Genomic DNA, 18690 nt, shown 5'->3' with positions numbered 1-18690 from the left:
GCAAGTTATTTACATGCTGATGTGCTTTGCTAGTTCAGTGTGGAAATATATAAAATATGAACAGATGTGCCATGCAAAACCCTAAATTTGGGATTAAAGTTAAGGATTCATTATTCCTTAAGTCACTAAATATAAATCCACACACAAGCACTACCCCTCCCCTCTCTGACTGCCTTTGAAGAAAGTTTGGATACAATTAAACTCTTCATAGGCAGGAGATTAAAGAAAAGCAAAAAAGAATAAAATTAAAGAGCAAATATAAGCTGTTTTCAAAACAAACTATGGCATTTCTCCAGGTTATTTATTTTATCCTAATTGAAAGGTTCTTTTTTTTTTTTTTAATAATGCTTCCCTCCGATTTGTGGTCGTTGCTCACTATTCAGTTACTAGACTTGGTGAATCTACTAGGTTAAAAGCCATCAAAACTACCCACTTTAAAATGCCACATCTTTTTAATATTTAAAATGACAGACTAGCACTGACTGTGTTATAATTAGAGTGATATATACTTCAACACAATATGTATGCAAGTTGTGTTTGGAGCAGTTTCTTAAATGACAGTGTCTCTACGCTATAGATGTGGCACCTTTAAACAATCAATTTAATTCAAAGCAGTCCTGGGAAGGATTCATTCACTTACCCGTATCCAGCTGTTGGCCTTCAATTCCACAGGGTTCTGTGGTTCACTGCTGTATAGACAACATAAGCACCACATCAGAGTCTTCTGGCTTTCATCTGCAGGAAAAAAAGCAAGTAAGGATACATTTAGAGAAAAAAAAAGAAAAATCAAAACACAGACAGAATTACACACAACAATCCCTACCCATCCACAAAACTAAAGCCCTAAATATCTGTCTCAACTCATAATGCTTCTATTCTACCAGATTCACGCCACACATTTAATGTTATTCGTATGTAGTTCTTGTGTAATCATTTCTTTCAATAGCAATGCAAAAAGTATCAGAGTTCAAAATCTATACAATATTTAAATGGTCTTAAGAAACTTGCATGACCTAGTGATTCTTTAACATAAATAATACTTGAAGCTATCATCAAGCAACTTTCAGTTCAGTATCTAAATAATATCATTAATAATAAACAATAATCAATAGTAAAATCGTTACTACATTATGTCCAAAGCTTGTACAAGTAAAGAACGACCACTTCTGAAAAAGTTAAGTTCATGAAGTATGAAATAATTCATAACAAGAATGTAAACCATCGAGTTTTCTGTTAGAATATATTGAGATTCTCCATGTTTCAGGAAAATGACATTTCTGCAGACAGCAGAATAGCTAAATGCTGATGGAAAAAAATCCTATTGTGATTTTCTGTTCAGGATCAGATCAGGTTTTACTTAATTCTAACCCACTGTTGGAAATGAGTTGCCTTCTCTAAAAACCTACTATACTGAGCACTACTGTCACTGCTCAGATGCACAGATATTATTATAGAGGAGCTGATTATTTGGAGTAAGCAGTTGAAGAGCCATTTAACTAATTTTCAATAGGCTTTTTTTTTTTTTTTAATGTTCTTTGGCAGCCAGCAGATACCAAGAGCCTCTACACTGAATTTCATCCCAGAATAAAACTGCATGATTGTAATAAAAATTATGAAAACTGGATGCAGTATTGTAGCTCTGATATAATATTCACTTAGTAAGCAATATTATTCTTGTTAAAAATAATACAAACAAGTAATACCACATGACTTTTAGAAATTGTATTAGGAGACAATTTGATTATCAAGCTCAACAAGCGATTTCTTTTGTTTTCTGTGTATTTGTTATCCAGGATGTAATAAACAGTATTATTTAAAAGTGCTTTGTTGGCAAAGCCTGAAGAAAAAATAAAAGCTCCATTAAGTAATGCCTGTATTTTCACCAGGTGATCAGAGAAGTTAGTATTGATTTAAACCAGTATTCCTCAATAAATGTCCAACACGCCTGTAGGCCATTACTGGCCTCCCACTGACTAACATCTCTGCACAGAAATGGTTTCTCAAACACACACATTTAACTGACTACAGTTTGGGGTATTCTGCCATTGTGTGTTTGAGGATTTTTTTTTTTTAATATGGATTTTTACAAGACTAATGATTTCCTAGGTTGTTTAAGATTGGAGTTAAAGGAGACATCTTGCATACTGCTCTGCAGAAATTCAAAGTATCCTTATACTTTGGTCGTAACTATATCCAACTAGCATTCAGACATCAGCACTAAAAGGCAACTCTATCTCCTTCAAAAAACATTTCACCTAAACTCTGACATGAAATTATATGGGGGGCAAAATAAACAAATACTGTTTTATTTGTTTAAACTACTAAATGATAGCCATTTGCTTCTTGGAAGATGACGATTTTAAACATTATTAGTTACTAGTACTAAAATATTGTCTGCTTATAAAATCTGGCTTTTGAGCTAATTTTCAATTATATGAATTGTATGTTTAAAAAGTCAAAACTATACAGAAAAAATAAAGAAAGAGAAGGGGGGGGGGGGTGTCAAGTCCAAATCACCCATGCCGAACAAAGTAAACATAGTTCAAGTGTTCCTTCTTTTGACTCATCCTATTTATACTGTATATCTACAGTATGCCATTAAGTCATTTTATTTAAGTTATAGTTTTCTTTTGACCTAAAAAAAAAAAGGAAAGACGTGAAAAAAATGCACATAACTGCTTAATTAGACTTCTCGATGAGAAGACTTTTTGCTACACGTGACGACTTGCTGCATACTATAAAGTAAATTGCATATATTGTTGCCTGTCAGAAATGTAAATCAGTATGATGAAAGCTAAAGTGATGAAAACAAAGCTTAGATAAATGATATACTGGTGCACTTTGCCAGCATAATGAGTTTACACAGATTTAGCCAGATACACTCAAACCTCAACCTAAGTGAAAACAACCTACATCGGTGTCATAGCTATGCCAACAGTTCCCAGCAAATAAGGGGATTGTACAGATTCACAATTTTCACAGTCAAAATTAGTTTTTGGCTACAACCAAAACCGAAGTAGCCTCCCTGTGAAAAGTAGGAAAAGGAACCATACAGTCCTCTTGCTGAAGTACCCAATGACACTGAGGGCCACGCTCAGGTTCACTGTTTTCTTTTCAGAACTGCTTTGGAACTGGGGATGAAAGATGGGAAGATTAAGAATAAGGGGGGACAGATCTTAAAATAATTATGGCAGCTGCAAAAGATAATCACATCAAAAGACCAAACAGAGAGAGCCACAGAAAACTTACTGGTGGGCTTTTTCCTCCCATTTTTCTAGTAACTGTGATCGCCATGGAAAACGTACCGTCATGGTATGCACTGAAAACCATTATCAGGATATCAACGAAGGCATTTGATCTTCTTATGGTATGAAAGAATGCTCACTACTCAAATAAATACCCAATTAATACATCCAGAGGAACAAAATTAGTAACTCAAAGTTGGAAATTATATCCCAGAAAAGGTCACCAATTATCTACTGGACTTCTTAAGTAGGTTAATGTTGTAACTCCAACTAAAGGAATGAAAATTTTCTGTAAGAATTTAAGACAGCTTGGAAGCTGTTTTGTAAAAAATAAAAAAAAAACAACAAAAGCAAGCAAGCAAACAGAAGCCCAAACCTTTATGATGAATCAGATTGCACTTCTTCCCTGCCAGTCTCACATGAAAATTTAAAAAAAAAAAAAATAAATAAAAAAAAGGCAATGTTTTTCTCATAACACAGTGTGGTCTCAATCATCCTATGATACAGTCAGTTTATAAATACCCTGCCATGAACAGGGCCAGATGCAAGGAACTAATAAGAAACCCCTAATCTTACAGCCAGAAATATTCTTTTAGAGCTTGTTGTAAAATTTGATTGAAATAGATCAGAAAATGTTGATTAGCTAAAACTGAACTTTCTGTGGAAATGAATGTATACATAAGCATGCATGCTCACACACATATTCTGACATACAGAGCCACCAAGAAATTCCCCAGCATTTATAGTATTAGTTTGGGATTTAAGACATTTGGGCTCAAAACTCAAACCAGGAGGGTCCTACTGAGAAGATAATCCCCTAGCCCACAGAAAAAAAATTGGAATTCCTTACCAAGACTGAATTCCTCATGTATCCCTTGTGGTTTAGGACCACAAGTACAGCCATGAGATTTTCTTCAGTCGTGCTTCCTTCACATTAGCGTTCTAAATAAGGCTAACTTGGTCACCTCCTGCTCAGGAGTGTTTATGAGGAGATTATTTTCCCTTGGAGACCACGCTTCCTGCACTGAGCGGTCAGCCATGTCAGCTTCCAGCACCAATAGGCATTCATCTAAGGTGATAGGTATTGTGGTTTGGACATGATGCAGAAGTATAATGTTTTTCCTCCTCCATTTATTAGTATGAAAGACTGAATTGAACGAAATTAGTTCCTTCTAACTGTGAGGGTGGCCTGGTCTCAGACACATGCCTGAATGAGCTATTTATCCAAATGAGAAATTACATGAAACCCACTTGAGAGTCAGCATCTGCTATAGCCAGCACTATCTTAAAGAATATCTTCAGAACTATTGCCAAACAAAATGAAAATCTGCTGAATCTAAAATGCCAGCAGTCCAAAGAGCACTCAGGTGGCTCCAAAAAGAGGAAGCGGTGGGAATGTATAAGCAGACATCTTCAGGTCTATTATGTCAGAAAATCTCCTTGACTCATCTTTAAGCATTAAAGTGAAGGATTCCATTTTGAGCAAGGGAAGTTCTCCGAATTGGCTTGCTTGCAACTTTGAGACCAAAAAACCCCTGTAGTAAAACTCCATTCTCTTGCAATCTTCAGAGGTAATGATCAACTTGCAGAAAAAGTGCTTTTCTTGCTTTAGAAAATGCTGCGGGATCCCAAAGAAGAGGAAAGAAGTAGAGGAGACCAAGAACGTATTGCTGGGATTGTTATGAAAAGGAGTCAAAAGCAGAAAGATGGCTTTCAACTTTGATGAAAAATATAGATGAAGCTACTTTCTGTACCACAGTATATCATCAGCTTAGAAAAACTGGTGGTCTAAAGACTTGTATATTCCAAACAAAAACTTAGAAAGAAAAGCATGTGTGTAATTGTAAACATCAACAGTTATCAACATTCTCAAAAACTGAAACTGATTAAAAAGGGAACCTCTCCATTGTAAAAATAAGTCTGTAAAGTATGAAAAGGCTTTTCTCAAAAGGTGCCACAAAAGCACACATTTGCTGCTCTGCAAAAGTGATCTATGTTTAAATCTATGGTTCCTTCCCAAATTTTCCTTTCAGAGGGAAGTGCTGACGTAACACACATCTACCATGTGTTTTGCAGACAAGTTCATTCTGCCTGTGCTGGGAGCTGACTAGAAGAAGATAAAGCCAAACCAGAAGACATATGATCACTTTAGCATAATGCTGTGCTTGACTTAATAAGCCCTTCCAGGTGAACACAAAAATTGTCCTTTCCTGTATTTCCCCAAAAGGAAGCGTAAAGCAGAAGAGACAAAATCTGACTTTTTTTTTTTTGTATTTTTAGTAGTAGCAGAAGACTGGCAAAAGATTATTTTAAGGGGCTCACAGAGAAGCTCAGAATTAGTTTTCTGCTTAAAAGTAGATCCCGAGTCATTTATCAACATATCAACATCTCAATTCCTGAAAAATGTACTGGAACTGCTGGTAAGGTAGCACAAGTAGTGTTTCCTCCCTCCCTGTTTTCCTGTCCCCAATTTCTTTTCTCTTCTTTATTCTCACCTACACACATATACATTACCAGTAAGAGCCTTTTGGTTTTTCATATGCTTTTTTCCTATGTCCTCACTTCACTGTTTTGCTTTTGATTCTAAGTGCATTTTCACTAGTTTACAAGATGGGGAAAACACACATTCAGAATAAACTCAGTAAAAACAAACACAATGATAACTTAGTAGAGCTTTACACTAATAAAAAAAACAAAGTATCACAAAAATTAATTCTTGTATATTAGCATATATAATAGAATATTCTGATGTATAACTGGAAGAAACTTCTGTTGAAAGTAATCTGAAACACTAGATTTTGTACATTTTGAGAAACTAACAAATGTAATTAATACAACAAGAAAATAAGAAAAACGGAAATCGTGATGCACATAAACACTCACTGGGTTTAAAACCTACTGCTCCCAAGTCAAGATTCTGCAACTAATCCATGAAATTAATCAGCTCTAAAAGTAAATTTAAGATTTTTCAATGTCACATATTTTTAAAAACTTGGCTAACCTTTTCATCTCAAAATTTACTTAGGTAAAAAAGAATGCTCTGGTTTTGTGTAAAAAAAAAAAAATCAAAGTATATAACAAGTTGTATTTTCCTAATTCGTATAAAATAAAGTTTCTGGAACTGCTGCAGAAGTATCATTACACATTCTTACCATATCCTATAACAAAAGGATTCCAACAAAGCCTTCCTAGAAGCTGGCCAATTAAAGGGAACTGCTGTATTGCTACAATTGAATCCTGTTAAAACATAAAAACAAACAAAAAGATAATAAATATACTGCACATCAGAAGTAGGTTAGAAGAACTGTTAATGATACAGATTGTTGTAAATTACAGTCCCAGTGGTTTTGCTGTGAAATGCTCTGGAAGCAAAACACCTGCAGGTATGTAATAAAAGCAGAACTTCCTGAAATTGGCTATAATGTCATAATTCAAATAAGTTAAAGCTTAAGTAAGTAATTTCCTCAACCTAATACTTAATTATGGTAGAAAATGTGTTCATTTGCTTCCCATCCAGTAATCAGAAAACAGTATTAGTAACCAAGATTTCATGATAATAAAAGCACAATTAAACTAGATTTTTGTCGATCCTCATTGCTTTAATATACTGTCTCACAGAGTTTCTGAAGAAATGAGTACCTACTATGGCATAAAACTAATTATCTTTCTATTACTTTCACTTGCTTTCTTTAAATTAACTTACGTAATGACTAGCCAGTAACAAACTGCAATTTAACTTTTAACCAAATAGAAAGCAGCTTCACTATAAAAATAGTAGACAATGTAGTTTATACACAATTCTGTGTAATCAGTCTTATTTTTCCATTTTTGCAGCTTTACTATCTAATAAATAAAGGCTTTTAAAAATGGTGCTGTGCTGAGATAACATGCAAGTAGCAGGAACGATAACCATCTCCTGCTGCTGCAATAAATTCCTTACATTTGTCTCACGTTTGGGGCTAGCCCTAGACTTTCTGGGGCCATATTCACAAGGTCCATTTCAGGCCAAGCCTCGGATTATTTCCCTCCCCCTTAAGAAAATGACATATATAAATATGGGAAAACACCACTCCCCAAAAATCTTTTATTTAAAAGTTAAATTCAGTTCAAAACAAAATAACAACTCTTCAGATAAGAATATTTAAAAAGAAGTACTTCCATAAGAAGTCAGCCTCATGCCATAATGCAATATTTCTAAAGCTAATTATACTGACTACATATACTGAAAAAGCCATGCTCAGAAAAACATATACAAAACTAAACATATAAACAACTAAACTTACTTTTAAAAAAAGCACTCTAGTGAGTGCAGACACTAAATTACTAAACAGAACAGCCAGCAGCATATGCCAATGATCTGACCATGCTGCTAGAATTCACTATGTGTGCCACAACACTGGGGTTAACATGTCAACAGACTCTCCAAGATTTAAAGGATCAGTTACAGTTTTACATGTTAAGGCCTTTAAATAATCCAATTTATGACCTGACAACCAGAATCAAATTCTTGTTTATTTTAAAGAGTTTTTTAAAGAGGCTAGAGCATTGGCTGGGAAATCTCACGTGACAACAACCAATCAAGAAGAAAAAGCTCCTTTCACAATAAATCAGGGAAACAGAAAGCACACTCCTGTTTGCATTACCTGTGACTGTTTCCCCAATTTGCCTCTCTGATCCAGCAATACATTAGGTCAGTAACACAAACCTCTCTGCAACTGTTAGCTTCTAGTTTCGTCAAAACATGGTGCAGATTGTTTCCGAGGGTGTCTTCAAAACAGGTCACTCTTCCTTTTAAAGTCACTTACCATATGTTTTAAAGTTTCATAAATCTGATGTAGAAACTCCTGGAGCTGGGGCAAGTGAAGGCACACATCCTTCTGGGATTCCAAGGTGGTGGCTTGACCCCATTCAATAGCTTTATCCAACCAATATTCAAAGTTCAGTTTGGGCACCGTAGTGTCCTGGGCCATTCCACAATCCTGAAAAAAAGATTGTAACTCCACTTCAGGCAGCATTAAACACTGGCTTCAAACCAAGAATGAAAATGGGAAGAAGGATTTCTGCTAACTTTTTTTGTGTTCAGATGTGAATGGGGGTGTGGGGGGTATCTTTGTATTTACATCTCATAAGGGTGCCAATTTTCTTTGTAGTACTAAGAAGGTAAAACAATAACCCCATTGTGACAAAGTAGCAAAGGGGGCACAGTAATCAGTAAATTACCTTAAAATGTACCACCCAGATGTATCTCAGGCTTTTATTATCTGAATTTGTCGTCACCAATATTTCACTCAAAGAATATTAGAATAACGTGTGCATTTATTTAGAATGCTTTGCATAATGAAAAGCTGAAAATGACCATTTCAAGATAAATGAAAGCATTAAAATAAGGCTCAGTCAAAACAAAAGGGTTAGGGGGCCTTCACTTGTTTTAAGTTCTACATTTGTAATTGATCATTAGTTTTAAGTGAAAAAGAGTATTCTCCTTAAAGGAAACTAATACATTTAGTATTTCAGCTCTGTTTTTCTTTGTATTATTATACAAAGGAGAGGGAAAAAATATGACCACATACAGCTTTACATATAACTCAGTTCTGAATAAAAGTTGTACCATATAGAACCTATATCCAATGGCATACTTCGCTGTAAAAACTGGGTCTTTGAGAGATGAGCATTATTGCCAAGCCAGAATGTTGAAATCTAACCGAACTGCCCCAGTAAAAGACACACACACAAAAAAACCCAAACCCCACATTTTTTTCTGCTTTGCTATTACATTTTTCGTTGGCAGAAGGACAGAGAATAGCACAGCAGGCACTACAACAACCTTTAAATCTCTCTGAAAGAAACACCTCATAGGCTGAAAAAGCAAACGAGCTCTTGCAGCTATTCAATCATTGTTCTTTCTGTCAAGACTGTAAAAGACAACTGTCAATTAACACAAATGTGGTGGCAGTTTTCAGAAATGAACTGTTGCCCACTTGGAGACAAATTCAGACACTCATAGAAGCAACAGAAATCAGCGAATATTTATCTTTGTAAGCTACAGACCAAAAAAATAAACCTGAACCTGAGCAGCAGCCCTGCAAATCAAGCTTGCTTTATAAAGCTAACCCTTACAATCCCATCATTTATATAGCATGCTAATCTGAGACAGATAAAAATCTGAAGATCATTAATAAACTTGTTTAATTTCTACGAGTAATAAATAAATAAATACCCCACAGTGAATCACAACTATTATTTGACTTTGGATCCTGTCCAGAAAAAAAAAGTAAGATAAAGCTGTTGGCTTGCCAGAGTTCAATGTGTATTTGCCCTGAACATGTTCAAAGTAATGCAAGCAAAGCCAATGCTTTTGTGTTCTTTATTACACTCCCGTTCCTACCTGCAACTGCTGCTGTCAGCAGAACTCTAAACGGACCTGTGCAGTGCCAACATCTTACTGATCTTCTACAAGTATCAAAAACAGGCTACAAGACTTCATCACCACAGCTCTTTGAAATTACTAAGTCAAACACCCAGCAGCAATTAGCCATCAAACACTCTTATCATCACAGGGACGTAACAAAGACTTTAAGAACAAATTCAACCCAGGAACTGAATTTACAGATTTGAGTAAATTAATAAGCCTGTTTGATGCTCCCAGGTAAGATTAATCCTACCAAATAACTAAAAAATCAGTTCCCTAACAAAATGGCTCCTGAAAGTTTAAGAAAACTTTAAGAACAAATTCAACCCAGGAACTGAATTTACAGATTTGAGTAAATTAATAAGCCTGTTTGATGCCCCAGGTAAGATTAATCCTACCAAATAACTAAAAAATCAGTTCCCTAACAAAATGGCTCCTAAGTTTAAGAAAAAGGGAAGGGAAAGAAAAAAAGAACCAAAGACAGTCCAGCATTTTGGGGACTGTCACATAAGTTGACTACGTATTAACAGAAGATTCAAGGTAAGCAAATCAGCAGGCCTATCTCCTATACCAGGTACCTGTAACTACTATTCCAGTATGCAGAATGGCACAGCTATCACAGGGTAAGGATGGTCTTTTTCCAGAAGTCTGAAATCCCAGCTCCACAATAAGAAAAGTGCTTCATCTCCCTTCTTAATTACAGCTAAATAAATTGGATTGCTGGTCCAGAGAGACTCCTTAGCAACTCCTTAGCTGGTCAAGAGCCATTGCCTTACAGAAAAAACTGTCAAAACCTGAGATATACATTCTTGTTTAACTACAACAAAAAAAAGTCAAAAAGCAGTACATCAGCACAGATCATGAGAAAGCAAATCTTAAAAGTATATCTATTCTATATGCTGCTAACTGCAAGTATGCATTTTTTACAGTGTCCGATAGTTAATTCCCTTAAGATACCTGTCCTGTGTATCTTGGATATGAGCTGTCTCATCATCAGACTTGTCACAGAAATAAACCTGTCTTTTTTTCACCAAGAAAACAAAGTAAGTTCTGTGTTCAGGGCTATTCAAAATCCTCACCTGAAATGCAGTGTATTTTCCACAGTTGTCTTGTTGTATGAAAGCATAAGCAAAGGACTTGACCAAAAAAGACCCAACTACACATTCTAGAGTTCAGAGCCTATCTTCAGAAGGATCAATCCTCAACTTGCTCATTTCACATCATTTTCTGTATCTCATACCTCTCCTAAAACAGAGTTCAGAAATTTTAGCTGCCGTCTAATGCTCATTCATGGACAAGTTTACAGGCGAAAATGGAGGAGTCAGTACTCCGTCCCATTTCTAAAGTGGACTGAGGGACAAATAAATGTATTTTCTGTGCAATTGATTTTCTGAAACTGCTCAGAATACTATAATACCAGAAATAAGGAGCAAGTGACCTATATGACTAAGAGAACAGGTAATCCACAGTGCGTATCTGTAATAAGCTGTGGTATATACACTGAAAAAAAATGGGAAATAAACCATTAAGAGTGACATGAATAACAATCTTTGCACTCTTTTTGGGGGGAGGAGGCAAGGTTGAGCACTTCTGTAAAGCTTTATACAAGAACTACTCTTGCCAATTCAATGGTAGCAGAATCCCTTATAGCAACTATTAGGAACTGAATGTAGATTTTCAAAAATTATCATCACAAAAAATCTGTAAGTGCTAAAAATATTGCTATCATCTGTTTTGGGATACAATCAATTCACATTCTTATAAAACTTATCCTGAGATCTACAGAAGAGTATATTAAAGTGGCATTTCCAAGAATTGCTGCATTGTTCATACAGGCCATTGGCCCTTGTTTAGCATTTAGTCCGTGCTTCAATTCATCCTTGATCAAGAACATGCTTAATTTAATATGCACTAATATTTTGCTGCATCGCAACACTGCTTATGCCACACTAAAAGAAAACCAGAAAAAAAAAATTATCCCAAACACCTGTTCTATTTGCAATAGCATGATTTTTAAGCTGTACTTACGTGTTTGCTTTCTTTAGAAGCCACCAATGAAACAGTTAAAGTTATTGACTGTTTATTTTAACTATAGCATCTAGTCCTGAAAAGAGCAATTTTATTAATATAGCTTACTTTTGTCTTCACCTCAACATTACTGGAAAGCGTACAGTAAAATTACTGAATGGATAAATAACACAATTAAAAAGAAAACATAACATACCAAACCTGACACACAGATTTAATCTCAAAAACTGTCACAGGATACATATTTTATTAACAAGAGAAATATAAAACTATTAGTTAATTAAAAGTAATTTAAACATTCAGATCTCAGTAGGACACAGAACATACTAAAAGACATACAGAAATTATAGATAATAAAGACTTGATTAATAATTTGACTTGTCATACTGTCAAGAATATTCCTAAAGTCTCTTTCAGGTTCATTTTCACTCTCTTCAGTTAGTTGGGACTCCTTTTATTTCAGCTGCCAAGAATCAAAAACTGCTTCTTATTTATGACTACTTACTCCACAATATGAGAAATTCAGGAGCTGGATTTACTGTTAATCGCCTTAAAACAACCTTTACTTCTAGAAAGAAGGGGAAGAAATAGTCTTTAGTCCTCCTCTCTCAGAACCCCCCAGTCAAACCTTTCTGGGCTTGTACTTTCAAGCCCAGGGAACCCTGTGGAGCTCAGGCATGAGGGTACATGTTCTATCTTTCAGAAGCTGAAGGCAGCATTTCTAACAAGGAATGGATTAGCTTTATTCTGTCAAGTGAGCTATCTGGATTAGTGTCTGAAATGTAACACTTCAGTCAATAACTTTTGTTACCAGCTCTTAAGGCAAAGCCCTACAGTATACCAGGGCACTCCACTTAACAACAGTTACTGCTACAGCCTCCAGAACACACACATACAAACACCACACTGCCACAGCCTTCCACCTTAAGACATACCTGAGTACCCCTCATCTGTGATGGACAGTGAACTATTTGCAAGGGTAGAAGAGACACCAACAAAGTTTTCAGAAAACTTCTCACAACTATCTCCTTATCTATAGTCTGAAAATGAATTATTTGTGCATTCAGCACATAAGGCAGTAAAAGAATGAAGATTTTTTTCTCTAGAAATGTAGAAATAAAATCTCTTTAAGTAAAACCATAAAAAGAGAAAAATCAAGCGAAAGCAAAGTAACTTCTTTACTATTACAAACTCTGAAACTCAGGACTCGGCTATAGTAAAAAGGGAATATGCAGTTGCTAAAACATTACAGCCCCTCAGAAAGAATTTGTCAATCATAGAAAATTCAGTAACAAACTTTCATAGCTTTCAATGTCTCCAAATCTGGCTTTAATAGATTGCCAAAAATTACTACTAAATTTTTATTACATAGTTTGTCTTTAATCCTGTAAATTCAGCTGTTATTTTTAAATAAATAAAAGCATTTCAAGTGGAAGGATCTTTGAGATACCATTAAGGTACAATATTGCCTTATGTCACAGCATTCCAAATAAATGTGACAAAAACTTGCATTCAAGGTATAAAGCTCTCATTTGTGTACTTTTCCTTGAACCAGTGATAAGTTGCTCCACGCTCCAAATGAACACTTCACTTTCCATTACTCCATCTCCTCTCTCAAATCTTGCCCATCAGCAACCTCAGCTTGTGAGGGAAAAACAAAACAAAACAAGAAAACAGCTAAAATACTTATATGACATCAGAGTCCAAAGGCCCCAAGCAGAACAGGTTACCACTGAGCTAACAGAACACATGAACATACATTCCAAATTCCAAATTATTTTTAGGGTTGTTAACACCTACAAAAGCAGTAGAACAGTCCTTTTATGCATGTTTATTACTCTAACAGATATTAGGAGACTAACACTAGGAATGAGGAGACTAGATACTAGGTAAGCACTTCAGTGTATTATATAATCAAAAGATACCATGATTTTGACTCCTCAGTTAATCACCCTTGACTCGATTATGATACAGCATGGTTGATACACTAATAGAGCAGAAGACGACTATTAACTTACTGTTTCGATGTTTCAAAGATGATGATAATCATGTCACAAATTTACTATCTAATGGATGATATTTTGAGGTTATGCCAAAAGAAAAAAAAGTAGCAGTTATCCAGAACATAGATACTATTTTCTCATTTATTATTTCTTTACATAAAATGTCTATTAGGTTCTTTCACCTTGTTCCCACAAGTATATTTTTCATCATCACTTTGACAACTCTCCTTTTACTTGCCAAGAACAAAAAGAAAATGTAATATACTTAGTTATAGGCAGTAAGATCAAACATGATTTATTTCCTACTTTAAAGAAAACCTATTACTAGCCCTCCAAAAATAAATTCAGAAAAAGTTTATTAGGAAAAAAGTGAATAATTTTTTAGAAACTTCAGAAAGGCGTAAGATCAAATATGATTTATTTCCTACTTTAAAGAAAACCTATTACTAGCCCTCCAAAAATAAATTCAGAAAAAGTTTATTAGGAAAAAAGTGAATAATTTTTTAGAAACTTCAGAAAGGCCCAATAGTAGTAAAGACTATGCGAAAATTAAAAATATATATTATTTATTCCTGTCATTTTATTTTTTACAGTGTCCCTTGTTGAGAAATTAGGTTCACAGGCTGGTTTATAGGTTGGTATTAAGTCTAATCTACACTCACTGGCAGTCCAGCAGTCAAGAATAATCTAGAGAACAATTTCCAACTTGATTCTGGACAGTATGCTTACATCCAGTGTCGATTAGTGTTGATTTTTTATTTAAGAACTTTTCAGGTAAGAGCAAGTTTGCCTATTCATCTTTGTGCCTACATCCACAGATATTTTACAGCAAGAACAAACCACTATTATAGAAAACTGCCTGTCTATATGCAGACTTTCCAAATTAAAACAAACTGCATGCAAATATATCTTCCTCTGGAAATAAAACCAAAGAACAGAGTTTTGCCAAAAGAAAGGAACAAACATTGCCTAAGCAGCATGCGAAATCTGGTAAACTGAATAACTGTCAAACAGATGAGTGGCATTATCATTCAACATTTAGACTAACAATTCTCCCAGAGAAAGTAATTAATTCCTCTATTTTGCTCCTCTGTATTTGTTTCCTCTATTTACTCTGATAATTAGTATTTTAACAGTTGTCAGATCTGCCTTCTGAATTACATTATCAGGTCTCACTGGAAAAAGAGCCCAATTTTCATCTTCAAGGGACTGTGGCCACTAACAGGGCTGCTTTAGTGGACAGCGTATGTACTAAACCTCTTGCACAGGTTTAATCTGAGTAACATTGCAAACAGCAAAATGATGTTTCCAGTTGCATTCTGTTGCCCTGACGGACTGGAGAAGGCTCAATGCCCTGAGGAAGCATGCATTGCTGGGATTCATACAAGATCTCCCTTTCTAGAACACTCTGAAAACATTACATCTCCCTCTTCCCCCAAAAGGACTATATGATTGTAATAAAGCCTCCTCCTTCCCATTCATCAGGCTAGAGGCTTCATGACCAAAAAGATACTATTTATTAGCCTTCCTTGATAACAGTAACCACTTCACACAAAAATTAATTTTAAAACTTTCTGGTTCTAATGACCGTCTTGTCTTGCAGCAGCAGATCTTCCTTCTGACCTACCCCATTTCAAGAGGCTAAGAATAAAACCTTCTTCAATGGGAAAGGCAGAAATAATATCTCAGCACATCCATCTAACTCTTATCTTTTGCCCAAGGGAACAGTGAAAGATGTGAAAGACATTTAGGAGTAATATTGCTGAATTTTACAGATGTTATCTGTTACCTTTCCATAATGAATCTTAACAAGACAACAAGGCAATTAATTATAACTTCCATATACAAAAGATGCAATTACCAGTCCACAGAATGGATTACTATGTTTTTAGACACAAATTGAATACAAAGTCTGATCACAAGCCACTGGAAGTCGCTCCTGCAAGAAACGCACCAAGTTAGTTATTAAGACTCCAAGACCACAAGTATTTTTTTTTTTTTAAAGTTAAATTTAAGAGGAGAAAACAGACCATGAGGTAAAGTACCTTTATATCTCTGGCAGAAGGCTCTATGCAATTCAGCAAAGTACCAAACCATACGATGTCCTAATTTAAAAGAATTTCAAAGTCAGGACTAGCCAGATCAAAATCCACCAAGGCCCACATAAAGCTGTCCATACCACTAGGCAGGGAATCAGATGCATGTACAAAATGGAAATTTGTTTCAAGGCAATAAAGCTAATCCCAGATTTGACCGGTGCACACTGATGTTAAGCAGATCAACATGGCCTTCCAAAACACAAGCCAGACTTGAAAGAAACGGGGCTTCTAGCTCACCCTTTAACTCCTTGCTTGTTCTTCCATATCTGAATTGCTTACCTCTCATCAGTGCACAGTGATCAGCCACAGAAAGGTAACAACAATATATGACAAAACACAGCAGAAACTAGAAATGACATACTAGGCATGGTGAACGGAAGCACAAACAAGTACACATCTTTATAATCTTCTAGAAGTGGGGGTTGGGGGGGGGGACATGAAGCACATCTCCTTTCAACATATTTCCTCAGCAAGACAAAAACTTACATATTTTGTCTTGCAAAATCTAAATAGCAAACCTTCCAAGATTATTTTGGTAACACTCAGGTCACTGTAATGTGGCAATCTCTCCTAGTACTTGAGGGATAAAGATTTTTTGGGATAGCTCTAATGAAGATGAATGTTAAAATATTCTTGGATTTAGTTTGCTGGACTGAGCCTTTTCACTCAGCTCAGTTTGTTTTCAGCTGACTTGCCCCCCCAGCCGCAATAAAGGCCACACAAAGAAAAATGCAGCTAAGACAATGCAAACAAAGAATAAATGCAACTCTGGAAAGAGGCATGAGGTATGATTCAGCCTCTGAATCTGCGGAGAACTACAGGAGACAGAGCTGCTTCTGTAGAATATCTGGTAACATAAAAATAAAAGTAACATATTTTTACACCACTTTGCAAAAAGTCCAATCATTGCTAACACCAGTTTAGCTTCACTATGGCTAGTAACATCACACATCAATTGTGCATGGGCCTCCGATATCAGTAGTCTAAGCACTACATAAATTAGACCTCCTTTTGCAGGTTACAGGAAAAGGAACAAAATTCTGATTCCGTTTACATCAGTGGCAAAATTTTTGTTAGTCTCAACGGAGCCTAAATTTCAAGACACTGAGAAGCTTATCTGCATAAGAGCTCACCAAGTCACTACACCAGAAAAGTTAGAACTATTAGCAATAATGGCAAATTCTTGTTAGTTGTAATTTATTGTTTGTACCCCTTCTCCTACCCAATCTGCCAACTAATGTGTCACTCAGTATCTCGTGGGCTATCTGACACAAACTTTGACTATGAAGTTTTCATTACCCTCTTCTGGCAAATATTACGCTCTCACATAGCTTCATGTAAGCCAAAGCAAAGATGTGAATGAATTATAATTACCTAGTCACAGAGTCATTTTTGTACCAAATACAAATTGTACTTTCTCAGTTAAACTTTTATATCTGGTTATCACTGTTTCCTCCAGCTTAAATCCAGTATTAGACATTTTTACTGTAACTTCACATGCCTAAAAGGCTTTTGTCAACCTCTTCTCTACAGAACAACACTTCTTCAGAAAAAAACTGGGTGTGCTGGTCGACAGCAGGCTCAGTATGAGCCAGCAGTGTGCCCTGGCAGCCAAGAGGGCAAACCGCATCCTGGGGTGCATCAAACACAGCGTAAGCAGCCGGTCAAAAGAGGTGATTATCCTGCTGTATTCAGCATTGGTGCGGCCTCACCTTGAGCACTGTGTGCGGTTCTGGACCCCACAATTTAAGAAGGATGTGAAGGTCCTTGAATGCATCCAGAGGAGGGCAACAAAGCTGGTGGAAGGGCTGGAAGGCATGTCCTGTGAGGAGCGGCTGAGGACTCTGGGTTTGTCTAGCTTGGAGAGAAGGAGGCTGAGGGGCGACCTCATTGCTCTCTACAGCTTCCTGAGGAGGGGTAGCGGAGAGGGAGGTGCTGATCTCTTCTCCCTGGGATCCAGTGACAGGGCGCGTGGGAATGGTTCAAAGCTGCGCCAGGGGAGGTTTAGACTGGACATTAGGAAGCATTTCTTTACCGAGAGGGTGGTCAAACCCTGGAACAGGCTTCCGAGAGAGGTGGTCGATGCCCCATGCCTGTCAGTGCCTTAAAAAGAGGCATTTGGACAATGCCCTTAAGAACATGCTTTAACTTTTGGTGAGCCCTGAAGTGGTCAGTTGGACTAGATGATCCTTGTAGGTCCCTTCCAACCAAAACAGTCTAATCTAGTCTATTCTGATCTGAACATAAACAAAACTAATCATCCATGCTTCCCTCATCATTGAGCCTCCTCTCCAATTAACTTGTGATTGTATACTGCTTCAGTGGAATACAGAGAAATTTATTTCCTTAAAATTCAGTTCCTCTGAAAAAAAATTTTAACTAGAGATTAATTCAAAGTTTCACCATGAAATAAACAGCATTCCTCTCTTTCCAGAGTTACAATACATTGAGCTACCAGTGAGGGGGGGGTTGCATATACACCAATCCTTGGCACTTTTTCTTTTTTGCTTTTTAGACATGTCACTTTAAGTTCTGCAATTAACAAATATGCAGTAATTCCCTAGTTTCCAAACATAAGTAGAAGAACATCTATTAAATTGTACACAGCAAGTTAGAACATTAGTCCTCTCTTCAGAGGAGTCATATATGACCTATACTGTAAAAGAAAAAAGTGTATTCCTTTGTATTAGTATACTGAGGAACAGCATTCATTTCTACCTGTACATACTAAAATTACAAGGAGGCGGGGGAGGAAGTCTAAAAAAGTTCCTGCCAGAACATCATCTTCCTCCAACTAAGCTGTAGAGAAGATTCTGCAAATGGGTAGCATGGTCTGAAAGTACTCACCTTTGTTTCACCGTCTAAAAAAAAGGAAGGGGGGGGGAGGGGCGGGGGCAGGGGAACAA

General features: G+C 36.2%; 1 protein-coding gene across 1 annotated transcript in view; it reads right to left on the bottom strand.

Annotated features, from left to right (window-relative positions):
* The window catches only part of FANCC (Fanconi anemia complementation group C), an 87973-nt gene that overhangs the window by 68556 nt on the left and 727 nt on the right, over positions 1–18690 (bottom strand). The window contains exons 2-4 of the mRNA XM_009273047.1: positions 8051–8224; positions 6398–6482; positions 641–735 (exon numbers count right to left, since the gene is read on the bottom strand). Of these exons, the coding sequence (XP_009271322.1) occupies positions 641–735; positions 6398–6482; positions 8051–8215 (345 nt within the window). The 5' untranslated portion in view covers positions 8216–8224. The remainder of the gene's footprint in view (positions 1–640; positions 736–6397; positions 6483–8050; positions 8225–18690) is intronic.

This window comes from Aptenodytes forsteri, unplaced genomic scaffold (assembly GCF_000699145.1).
Source record: "Aptenodytes forsteri isolate BGI_AS27 unplaced genomic scaffold, ASM69914v1 Scaffold154, whole genome shotgun sequence".
NCBI lineage: Eukaryota > Metazoa > Chordata > Aves > Sphenisciformes > Spheniscidae > Aptenodytes > Aptenodytes forsteri.
Note: the sequence above shows the minus strand (reverse complement) of the source record. Positions and strands in the feature narration are given on the sequence as shown.